This window comes from Mandrillus leucophaeus, unplaced genomic scaffold (assembly GCF_000951045.1).
Source record: "Mandrillus leucophaeus isolate KB7577 unplaced genomic scaffold, Mleu.le_1.0 Scaffold1132, whole genome shotgun sequence".
Lineage (NCBI taxonomy): Eukaryota > Metazoa > Chordata > Mammalia > Primates > Cercopithecidae > Mandrillus > Mandrillus leucophaeus.
Window position 1 is genome coordinate 503,880 of NW_012099566.1, and position 12,816 is coordinate 516,695.

Genomic DNA, 12,816 nt, shown 5'->3' on the forward strand with positions numbered 1-12,816 from the left:
TTTTTCTGCATCTATTGAGATGATCAATAGTTTTTCACCTTTTACTCTGTTAATATGAAGAATTACACGTTTATTTTTAAGTGCTAAGTATATCTTCCATTCCTTTATTAAATCCAGTTTAGTTCAGTTGTATCTCTCTCTCACACACACACACATACACACACACCACAAACACATCATTTGTAGGTCTACGATTTTTGAACCTAATTTATGAGTTTGACCTGTAATGTTCATTTCCTGCAATGTATTTTCAAGTTTGGGTATAATCATTATGCTTGTCTCACAAAATGAAATGTGACCTGCCCCTGCCACCCATTTTAAATTTTTTGAAGAGTGGGGTAAAACTGGCAATACCAAATCTTTCCAAAAGTTTCTAAACCTTTTACATATCCCAATACCCAAATTTCTGTTCTATTGGTTCTCTTTATTGTATATTTCACTATTTCATTATTTGCTCTTATCATAATTTTTTTCTACTTCTTTGCATTTATACTGTTCTATCTTGGATCAGCCCTTCTGTTTTAATAAAAAACTTACACATTTCCATCAATGTTCTAAGTACTAAGATGATGACAGCTTTCACTTCTAAATTATTCTTTTAATCTGCTTAGTTATTTTTGATAATTTTTTCATTTTCCTTTATTTCTTTAAATATACTTTCTGATAATTGCCATATCTGCAGACTACCATTCTTTCTCTATCTTGGTTTTACATTTTACTCTCTTTTCAGTGTGGCTAGTTTTTGCGGGATGAGTCTCACAGGTGATATGAATCTTTGTGCAAATCCATGTGAATGTGAGTTTTTGCTAGGAATTTTCATGAAAGGCTTAAAAATTTTATTTTTTCAATTCCCAAGAAAACCGGAGACGGGCAAGTTTCTTCAAAGCTTCCTCCTGTCTGCCGGTGGGGAGTCCACCTCTGCAGTTCTTCCATCGAGTGAGGCCCTTCTAGATGTCAGGCTATATGTGTATGGGAGGGACGAAAATATGGATGGGTGGGGGGAAAAAATTAGGCCAGCCATCCTATTTTGTCTCAGCCTTCATCTTATATTCCTTATGCTTGTAAAATCACACGCTCTAGGCCCTTGGTCTTCATAATACGGTCCTCAGACCATGATATCAGCACCTCCTGGGACTCTCAGAAATCCAAAATCTCAGGCACTAGTTCCAAAAGTTGTCCTTGTGGATTTTTCTTTACTTTTTGTTTCGGCTTCCTTTCCTGTCCTATCAGCTTTACGCTTATATATACGTTTTCTATTTTTTTTTTCTGTGTACAATGATAGGTATAAATTATTTTTTCTTAGTAATTGCGTTTAGATTTAGCCGTTTAAGTCAGAAAAATAACGAAACGAGATCAGCATCGCTGGGTTCTTTCGTACACCCCAGTAGGTTAGCTGGGACTGGCTTCTGGCAGTTGCTGTTTGGTCGATTACAAACTATTAAATACACCAGTGAGGATGAAATCCTTCCGTGCTACGGCACCTCCGCAAACTACTTCTAAACTCTGCGTCAATCCTCCCCTCTCCCATCGCCCTCCCTCAGCAAAGCCTCACGGTTTCGTTCGGAGTAGGCCACCGAGCCACTGCGAAAACCCGGAGTAACGGATTCGGGGTGCAGCTAAGGTCTCCAAGGGAGCACGGGGAACTTACAGAGCATGCGTAAGGCGCGGTGCGCGCACATGCGCACTCGCTCGCGCAGGGCCGCGCGCCGGTCTCTCAGGAGGGCTTGGAGGCTGCGCGAGCAGTTGACGTGTTCGGTGGCTGCTGAGGCGGCGGAGCTCTGGGAGGGGAAGGAGCGGAGGGGAGGGGAGGGGGTGGTGAGGTGGGGGGCTGAACCCGGAAGTGGGTAGGCGCAGGAGCGAGCGCGCCCAGAGTGGAGCTCAGCTGCTGGGAGCCAGCGGGGGAGCCTTGGGTTCCCGGTAATGGATCTGTGGGGCGTTTTCCCAGGGAAACTGGGTGGGAAGGGTAGCGGGATCGCCGACTACAAGCGCATTCTCCGCCTCGCCAGGGCCTGGGAAAGCTCTTCTGCTTCCTTTAGTCGTCTCTCTGGTTGACCCCACTTCTCTGCGCCCCTCCTGGGGCCATCTCTCACCGGGTGGTTTTGGCCGAGGGAAGCTCTCTATTCCTGAAGAGCTGTGCCTTGCCCGCCCGAGGAAAGCATGTTAATGGAGAGACTCGGATCTCGCGGCCGCCACGGCCTTATTGTCACCATCCCAGCACCCCTAAACCACGACTACAGCCTCCTCAACCCGCACAGTCAACGATCTTGGAAGATCTCTCCCATTTCTGCCAGGGTATTTTCACTCTGTTCGTGAATCAGGCCTGGAAGGTGTGCCTGGGTTCCTTTAAAATTATTCTTTTGTTGGCTGCCTTTTCTAAACCCGGCCCTCCTTGTTCTCCGCCCCAAAATCTTTGCCACGAATGAGTGTAAGCTGTGATTTTATCATCATTTAGTTATAATTAGAAGGAATTCGTTGATGATTGCCGTTGGCTGATCTAGCATTGCTTTGCCATGGAGTTATTTTACGTGGTTCTCACTCTTTTGCAGACCATGAAACCCTTGGGCACGCCCCTTCAGAAGCTGTTATCCAAGACAATCTAGTTTTCCTTTATAAATCACTTAAGACACTTATGAAGTTTCTTGTTCTGAAATTGCTGCACTGCAATGAAGAAGAGGAGAAAGGTTACTTCAAATCTTGAGAAGATCCATCTAGGCTATCATAAAGATTCTTCAGAAGGAAATGTTGCAGTGGAGTGTGACCAAGTGACCTATACTCATTCTGCAGAAAGACCAACTCCTGAAGCTCTTCACTGTTATCAGGAACTTCCTCCCTCTCCAGATCAGAGAAAGCTTTTGAGTTCTTTGCAGTATAATAAGAATTTGCTAAAATATTTAAATGATGATAGGCAGAAGCAACCATCTTTTTGTGATTTGCTTATCATAGTGGAAGGAAAAGAATTTAGTGCACATAAAGTAGTCGTTGCTGTTGGCAGTAGTTATTTTCATGCGTGTTTGAGCAAAAATCCAAGCACTGATGTTGTCACCCTGGATCACGTAACACATTCAGTTTTTCAGCATTTGCTTGAATTTCTTTACACATCAGAATTTTTTGTGTACAAATATGAAATACCTCTTGTTTTAGAGGCTGCAAAATTTTTGGACATTATCGATGCAGTGAAGTTGTTAAATAACGAAAATGTTGCCTCTTTTCATTCAGAGCTAGCTGAAAAGTCATCACCAGAAGAAACACTAAATGAATTAACTGGAAGACTATCAAATAATCATCAGTGCAAATTCTGTAGTAGACATTTTTGTTATAAAAAGTCTTTAGAGAATCATCTGGCTAAAACCCATAGGTCTCTTTTATTAGGGAAAAAACATGGGTTAAAAATGCTGGAGAGAAGTTTCTCCACAAGAAGATCAAAAAGGAATCGAAAGTGCCCTGTTAAGTTTGATGACACCAGCGATGATGAACAGGAAAGTGGCGATGGGTCAGACAATTTGAATCAAGAAAATTTTGATAAGGAAAAGTCAGATAGAAATGATTCTGAGGATCCTGGAAGTGAATATAATGCTGAAGAAGATGAGTTAGAGGAGGAGATGTCAGATGAATACTCTGACATTGAAGAACAAAGTGAAAAGGATCATAATGATGCAGAAGAAGAACCTGAGGCTGGTGATTCTGTAGGGAATATTCATGAGGGGTTAACTCCAGTGGTCATTCAGAACAGCAACAAAAAAATATTGCAGTGTCCTAAATGTGATAAAACATTTGACCGGATAGGTAAGAAAAGAAAACTTGTTTTCTATCTCTAATCAAAAAGATCGCTTATAAAAAGACTGCTTATGTAGGGAGAATACTTTGGTTTTCAATAGTGTTTATCCTGTTACTTTAAATTTGTTGTGATTCAGGAATTAATTTTTTATATTAGCCTTTACTTTTCTTCATGTCCCAGTGACACATCATTAGATCATGTCATTTGATATGAAAGACTCCAGAGTGTCAATAATTATCATGTAGATTTATATGCCAGTTTAATTCCAGTGATAGGTACTATTTTTAAGTCATTAAAGAAAAGTAGATTATATTACATGTAGTAATTTGTATATTCTTTTCCCCTTGCATGGTAATATATGAGTTATAAATGTCACTTTTCCAGTATCTAGCACTATTTAATAGAAAGGGGATGTTTTAGATTAAACTATGGTGAAGGATAAAATTGAAATGAATGTAATTTAATACTGTAGATAAAGACTTTGGGAAGTATCCTAGTTAGTAGCACTCTGGTTGTATTATACATGTGATCTTAGCCAAAAGGCCAAGAAGCCTTGGTTGTTATAATAATGAATAAATCAATTTTTCTTCTATTGGAAAAGAATTTGTAAATGTAGTCTATCATTTTAAGTTTTATGTCAGTATATATTTAATTTCAAGTTGTCTAATATTTGCTAGGTAAGGTAATTCTTGGAAGTGTCTTATGTGAACTGTTCTAATATGAACTTTTCAGTTGCAACAATTAAGCTTCCAGGTAAATTGAAGTTATGAAATCGTGAAATATATTCTACCACATATAATGATAAAAACATTAGTGCAATCTGACCTGGTAAAATTACTTACCCGATTTAATATATCCCCATATGTCTTACAGTGTTACCTTACTTATGCTACTGATATAGGTGGAAATTGGTTTTATAAGAAATTGGTGATCATTTGCTGTAAAAATATGTTGCATTATATGCTGAGATAACAGTGGTATCTACTTTTTGCTTTTTATAATGTTTTTTGGGATAATTTTCTCTCTGAATCATAACACTTTGGATAATCTAATTTAATAATTATTAATATTTTAACTGAGCCTGTGTGCAAACGAATGAAAAAACTTCTTCAGTAACAATTCAAAGAGCATATGTATACAAGTAAATTGTTAAAGTTAGACTGGATAAAATGCTGTTGTAGAGCTGTAAACAAATACTGTGAAGATGTGTATAGAGGTGAGAACAGCTTTTTGGGTTGAAGTATCTGAGAACATTTCATCTTTCCAATAGACTTCTTAGACTTTGTACTCTTAGTGCACGCTTCCTGTATTCTGCCTTAATTGTCTTAATTTGACTTGGAGATGAGTGAATAGGGATGAGTTCGCAAATGGTATTGTAGGTGGAACACAAATATCTCAAACCGTCCCATTCACTAGTCGTGTGACATGCTGTATAAAAGAAGGGTTCTGTGTTCAAGTAAGATTGGGAACTGTATAATTCACAATCTATTAACTGCCCGATTCTCTAGTAAAGAAACCTGTTGATTTTGCTTAACCCAGTATTTCCTTAAATCGTTTTACCACAAGATATTTTGGAGGTACTTCTTTGAGCATCCTAGGAAACTACAGTTTTCTGCACAATTTGGGAAAACACTGCTCAAGATTGAGGTGCTAATTTACTAAGAGGAGGACATTTCGCTCCTCCCTCCCTCCCTTCCTCCCTCCCTCCCTCCTTCCCTTCCTCCCTCCCTCCCTCCCTTCCTTCTGTCCCTTTCCCTTTCCCCTTCCTTTTTTTCCAAGTTCAGCCCAGATAATTGTGGGAGTCAATAGGTCACATTGTAGGTTTATTTCCGACTGATCTTTCTGAATGTATTTTACATTATGCCACTCTTTTACCCATTCCTCTCTTTTGTTTAGCCCTGCTGCTTGCTTTTCACCAGTAGTTTCTCATTTCTATTACCTTAGTATATCTATATCTATCTATATCTTATTCATACATTGCTAGTTAAAAAGCATGAGTTACAGTGATATGAGACTGCTTGGGTGTTTTGGAATCGTGTTCTTGGGTGAGATACTTAACCTGTCTGTGTTTTTGTTTCCTCATAAGTAAAGTGAGATGATGCTAATGTGATGCTAATAGTACCTTCTCATGAGGTAGGGAAAGGTTATTATGAGGATTAAATGGGGTAATTCTTGGGAATCACTTAAAATATTGCACAAAATATAGGTGTTCTAACATATTTATTATCTCTAAGCTGCCAAACATTATTAAACAAATATGAAATGATATACTCTCTGTCATCAAGAATCTTAGAGTTTAATGGGTACATGAAAAAAACACAATCATGTTACAATAAAGATAATTTTATCAGGATAATTACAGAAGACTAAGGAAATCAGGAGAAGTGTCTCAGAGCAGATAGTATTTGAGCTAAGACTCAAAGAATAGGTAACAGTTTACAAGACAGAAGGACCAGCATGTGTAAAGGCATTGAGGTATGTTGTATTGCTCAAGTGTGAGTGGTTTCAAGGTGGTCAGGTGTTATTTTCATAGTGAAAATAACAGGAGATGAAGGTGGGCAAGAAAGTGGTGGTCAGATTTTGTATGTCTTGTATACTCTACAAAGGCATATACTTTGGACAACATAACTTAACTAGACTGGACTTTATCCAGTAGGTGATAGGGACCATTGAAAAGAATTTTAGAAAGGAAACCATGGCGTATAAGAATTTTAGAAAGATCATGGTGGCTTCAGTGTGGAGAAGAAAATTGGAAAAAGGGATGAAAAAAGAGCCAGGGAGATAAGAAGGAGCATATGACAAAGGACCAGAATGATAATATAGCTTAGACTTGGAAGATGAGTGGCATTGGGAGTGGGGTGTAGAATGAGAGTAAAGCAGAGAGTTATAATACATTGAATGTAAACTAAGTGGACCGGTGATGGGTAGAATGAAAAGAGTATTTAGCAGAAGATCCATGTGTCTTAAGTGTCCTCTCTTACCATCTTTATTATTAGAAGTACAGTTTATTTAAAAAATAACACAGGAGTTCGAGCGCCACCGTCATTATTCTCATACCATCCACATTCCTTTTGTAGAATTTTTAAATGCCACCCCAATTTTGGGTTATTTATCTGTCTTAGATTGTGAGCCTGGGAGTTACGTATCTTACTCTTGGCTAGTATTCTTTGTAACATCTCAGGTCATTTTAAGTAAATTTTTAGTAAGCAGCTGTTTATTTGAACTAAGTTGAAAAGTTGGTATCTGACTTGACTTTGGGCTTACAGCCAATTAGCATTCTTTAAGCTTCTAACTTGGCTTTTTTGGGGTTGGTTTATGAGAGATGCATAAGCTTTGAGACCTTCTGCTGGAACCATTAGTTCCACAATATGTAATCTACTAATTTGATTCCATTACTTTACATCTTTTATCCTTTCTGCCAGTTATATTTTTCCGTAGGTTACCGGCTGTCTTCTCAGCAAATTATCATGCAAATAAGAATCCTTTGACCTTTCCCCTTACACCAAAAATGTAATGGATAAACAGGCAAAAGCAGGGAGATGACAGATGGGGTGAGAGAGAAAATTTGGATAATTCATCTTTTTTATTGTTTCCACAGAGAACTAAAATCTTTCCTTAGATTAAATTCACAATCTCTTCTAGAGGTAGAACATGTTTTATACCTTTAAAAAAAAATGTGACTAGTGCATCCTGCAGATATTCCACTTAGTTCTTAATAGAAAAGGGTTATAACAATGGCACAACTCTCTAAGGCTAAGTATTTTAATTACATATTCTTTAGAGTAACTCATATGACTATTTCAAGGTACATTTTAAGATGCAGCAATATCAGATATATATATAATAAACTCATCTAGTGATATTTCTCTTTGTAAAAACTGCATACAAAATCTAACATTGGTAATTTTATATGACCCATGTGGGAATAAATTCTGTATAAGGTCAAATTTGTTCATGTGAAAATATCTTTAATTTATGACTCCTGATTTGAGACATGATTCATATTGGGATTCAGTTCAGAAAAATGCTGTGGACAAAATTTCTTATGTTATAAAATGTTATGTATTTTCTGTTCACGATCAGGAATGCTTGGGTGTAGTTTAATATTCTATGAAGGAATACTGTTTTTTAAGTTGAAACTTTGATAAGTTTGAAGTGAACATTTTGATTTATACATTATTATTGAATGCCCCACTCCGTAAACGTAGAGAAACAGTTGTAGATGTTTACTGTTTGTGCTAAGGAGTGCCCTCCCCACTGGCAAAAAAAAAAAAAAACCTACCAAATGATTTAAACATGAAAATCAAAGATTAGCATATATTTTCCCACTAGTCTCTAGAGATCTACCTAGCTCTTTTGGGTCCAGCATTCCCTCAAAAGTTCTCTCGCCTGTTCTTGTTCAGAAATTCAAATCCATGGCGATAACAGGCCTATGGCGATAACAGGTAAAGCCTATGTGCATAAAATTTGAATTAATAACTAAAAGGTTATTTTACTTATTCAAATTTCTGTATTATCATTGGTCTGCTTGATTTTGCTCAATTTATTTAAAATGGTTTTTAAAAAAATCATGAGGTTTATCTAATTTTGGCTATTTCAGTTTATATTCACAAACTTTCTTCTTCTTTTTTTTTTTTTTTTCCTTGCTTAAACCTTTATCTCTCCTGGTATGTAGGGAAATGGAAACTTAATAGTCAAAGTGATTTTAATTTTTAATTCAACTGCCATTTCAATGACTTCGTATTTAGCTATAAGTAACTTAATTTTTATTTGCATGCGTAGAAGAAATTCTCGATTTTCAATAGAGGGAAAATGCTGCTAATTGTTAATTTAACATCTTTGCAGCAAAGGCATTTTCATAGCAAGTAAATGATTTGTTGAAAAATTTTTCATACTTTAAGATTTTTATTATGCTGCTACTTTTGTAAGACATAAAAATGAGGGCCGGGTGCAGTGGCTTATGCCTGTAATCCCAGCACTTTGGGAGGCCGAAGTGGGCGGATCACCTGAGGTCAGGAGTTCGAGACCAGTCTGACCAATATGATGAAACCCCATCTCTACTAAAAATACAAAAAATCAGCTGGGTGTGATGGCATGTGCCTCTAATCCCTGCTGCTCAGGAGGCTGAGACAGGAGAATCGCTTGAAGCCAGGAGGCGGACGTTGCAGTGAGCTGAGATCGCGTCAGTGCACTCCAGCCTGGACAACAAGAGCAAAACTCTGTCTCAAAAAAAAAAAAAAAAAGAAATAAAAATGAGAAGATTTAAGCATTAGGAGGTTGATAAGTTGCCTCTCAATTTTGAGAATCTGTGCTAAACCTGCGCAGTCAATCCCCAGTTAAAAATGGACCTGTTCCAAAAATCACAAGTTTAGTTATTAAAAAATCAGACTGTATACTTTTGTTTACAGTTTTTTAAATATCAGTATGATTATTTACATAATTTAAAAGGTGAGTTAAAACTGAAATATGAAAACCTTCACAATAAAGGAATACTTAAAAAAAAATCCATAAAGTGACCTCTGTCTTTTCTCAGTATTTGATCTGATTCCTTGAACACAGCAGGGAAGGTGGTGGTGGTAGGATGTGTATATGCATATGTAAATGGTTGGGTATACTCTAGCAGTAGCAGAGAGGGAACAGAGATACTAAGCAATTTTAGCAGTGGCAAGGGGAAAGAGCCAAGTGTATACAACGTTATCAGAGCTGAAACCCCTGTTTGATTTGTTATAACAGATATTCATTCATAAATCGGATGCATCCATATTTATATTTGAGGTATACCTACATGTCCATATTATGACTACTAACCCGTATGATAATAATGATAACAGTTAATATTTATTAGTGCTTACCGTGTGCTGGGAATTTTTTTTTTTTTGACTTGGGGTTTTGCCAGGCTGGCCAGGCTGGTCTCAAATTTATGACCTCAAGTGTTCGCCCACCTTGACTTCCCCAAGTGCTGAGATTACAGGCATAAGCCACCATGCCTGGCTCTGCCAGGATGTTTTAAGTGTTGTTGTGTGTATTTGTTAACGTATTTACATCTCACAACCCCATGAAGTGTTACTAACTCAAGTAAAGAGAGGTTAAATTATTAGCTTGATTTAAATCACGTAGCTAATTTAGGAGATGCCTAAATATTGACTGAGTTTTCTGACTATATGCATATCAGGTATGCATATACCATTACTGTGCTCTACATCTAAATACCTAATTTTTCATTATACTTCTGTTTTCTTTGCTTGTGATTAACACTCTTCCCCTTACCTTAAGGAAAATACCTTGGTTTCCTTTCCTTAGTTTTTTTTATTGTGATAAGTGCAATATAACTAATTTTTAGATAATATAATATTGCTTGCTTAATAAAATCAGTTGTATATAGATATATTGACTAAATTAGTGAATTTATTTTATTTTATTAGGTAGGCACATAATTATGATTATACCTTTTCCTCAGTGGCCTTGGAATATTTTGGATTTTTCATAATTTTCATGTTATACATAGGGTATATCCTTTTTAAAGTACATGACCGAAATGCTACACTTTCACATTAGTTTTCATCTGAAGAAAAATTTATTTATACATTTATTTTTCAGGAGAGAGCAAAGCTAAGTTTTTAATTAAGAATTACCTTTCATGTTGATTTTTTTTTTCCTATGTTTATTGCCTTTTGCTTGGAAATATATTTCGAAATTTCTAATTCAAAAGACCAGATGTGCACATTCACAGTACACAGATTACCCAGTAATAATAATAGACGACAGTAATTGATAACTTACGTGTTTGATACTGTTGTAAGTGTGTTATGTGTATGAATTTGTTTATTATTACAGCAGTTCTATTAGGTAAATTCTGTTATTATCTCAGTTTTTCAGATGAGGAAGATTTGAGGCATATAGAGGTTACTTGTCCAAGGTCACATAACCCTCTATTTAGAGAGCCAGTATCCATATCCAGGTGTGTGGACCCACAGAGATACTGAAAATATGAACATAATAAATCTTAAATGATGAATTGATCTTTTGCTAAAAGTTAATTTTAAATTTTAAAATACATTTAAAAATGTAAGGTTCAGAGAATTTGCCAACAGTTTTCAGAAAATGTATCAAACCTCTTAATTTTTAAAATGTGTGATCATGAATAACTTTTTTTTAATGACTCAAGTTTTTGAGGAAAAGTATACTTTGAACAGTAAGCTCAAAATAGTAAGTCATTAGGTTTATCAGAGGTAGAGATTTAGGTAAACTTTTTTCTAGTTTTGTGTGTGGATTTAGGTGTGTACATTAAGTTTGCTAAACCATGAGATTTTATTCCACTGTCAAATTCCAATCACAGTATAGCAAATGTACTAAATTTAATTTTAATTTTTCTTTTTTTATAGGAAAATATGAGAGCCACACCCGTGTTCACACAGGTGAGAAGCCCTTTGAGTGTGATATTTGTCACCAACGCTATTCGACAAAGTCTAACCTAACTGTTCACAGAAAGAAGCACAGTAATGAAACAGAATTTCATAAGAAGGAGCACAAGTGCCCTTATTGTAATAAACTTCATGCAAGCAAGAAGACTTTAGCCAAGCATGTTAAGAGGCAAGTATTATCTTGCTTCCATAGTATACTTTATTGTGCCTTTTAATTTAAATATGTAGAAAGCTAAAAACATCTATAAAGTGCTTATCTCCAATTCTTTCATTGGACATTCATTGAGATACAGCATTTTGATTATCCTGTTTTCTTTCTTGGGTTTTGGCAAGTATGTCTCAGAAATATGTGGTTTTTATACTCATAAATTTCTTTCTCTTTTTTTTTTTTTTTTTTTTTTTTTGAGGTAGGGTTTCACTTGTCGCCCAGGCTGGAATGCAGTGGTACAATCTCAGCTCATTGCAACCTCTACCTCCTGGGTTCAATCAGTCCTCCCATTTCAGCCTCCTGAGTAGCTGGAAGTACAGGCACGCACCATACCCAGCTAATTTTTATATTTTTTGTAAAGACTGGGTTTCACTTTAATGCCCAGGGTGGTCTCAAACTCCTAGGCTCAAGTGATCTGCCCGCTTTGACCTCCCAAAGTGCTGGAATTACAGGTGTGAGCCACCATGCCCGGCCAAGAAATTTATTCTTACACTCAACATTGTGTTTAATGTGTAACAGTTTGTGAGATAAAGAATATTTAATAGAATATTATATATTTAACTCTAAAAATTAAATTTACTGAAATCTGGACTAAAAAAAAAATCAGACATATTACATTGCAGTTTATGTATAAAGAACTAGGTTCCTGAATGTATTTAAAAGATGATTATACTTTTATTTGATTATTTCTGCATAAACTTAGGTATACATATACATTTATTAAAATGATAATGATACCTCCTTAAAGAGCTCACCTGTGCCTACTTGTCTCATTATAAAAGGAACCAGTACTTGATCCTAGTAATTACTGTCAACATATTCACATGGACTATTGCTTTAACTAATATAACCTTTTCCTAATAATCCTTTTCTTTTCCTCTGATAGATTTCATCCAGAAAATGCACAAGAATTTATTTCCATTAAGAAGACTAAGAGTGAAAGTTGGAAATGTGATGTAAGAGTTTTTAATTAAAACAAATTAGAAAACCAAAGTAAATGAAATATCTTTTGGGGAAGTAAAGTAATTAGGTTTTAAAGTAATGTGACTTAGCTTATTTCACTTTTAGAATTTTCCTTTTATATAAAATTATTCTAATATATTTTGTAAATTAAGCCTGGTGTAGGTTAGTTTTTAGATGATGGACCTAAGAAGTAGAAATCCTAGTTTTTATTTTCATTGTAATCACCATACCATGTATTTATGGTTATATATGTAAACTGTGATATTACTGTTGCACAGAATATAAAATGTTAGACTTTCTCCCTCATTTCTGGGTATGTGTTGTTGACATAATAAACTATCTCAAAACTTAGTGGCCTTAAATAAGTATTTTGATATGTCTCACCCTTTTGTGTGTTAGGAATCCACATTTGGGGCAGGGATTTGCTAGGTTAATTCTTCTGTTCCACT

At 36.0% G+C, this 12,816-nt stretch overlaps 1 protein-coding gene across 1 annotated transcript in view; it reads left to right on the forward strand.

Moving 5' to 3' along the window:
* Positions 1–1,870: 1,870 nt before the first annotated feature.
* Positions 1,871–12,816, forward strand: part of ZBTB41 (zinc finger and BTB domain containing 41) — a 52,093-nt gene continuing 41,147 nt past the window's right edge. Inside the window, exons 1-4 of the mRNA XM_011995705.1 lie at positions 1,871–1,917; positions 2,547–3,783; positions 11,158–11,365; positions 12,291–12,360. Coding sequence (XP_011851095.1) covers positions 2,664–3,783; positions 11,158–11,365; positions 12,291–12,360 — 1,398 coding nt within the window. The 5' untranslated portion in view covers positions 1,871–1,917; positions 2,547–2,663. The remainder of the gene's footprint in view (positions 1,918–2,546; positions 3,784–11,157; positions 11,366–12,290; positions 12,361–12,816) is intronic.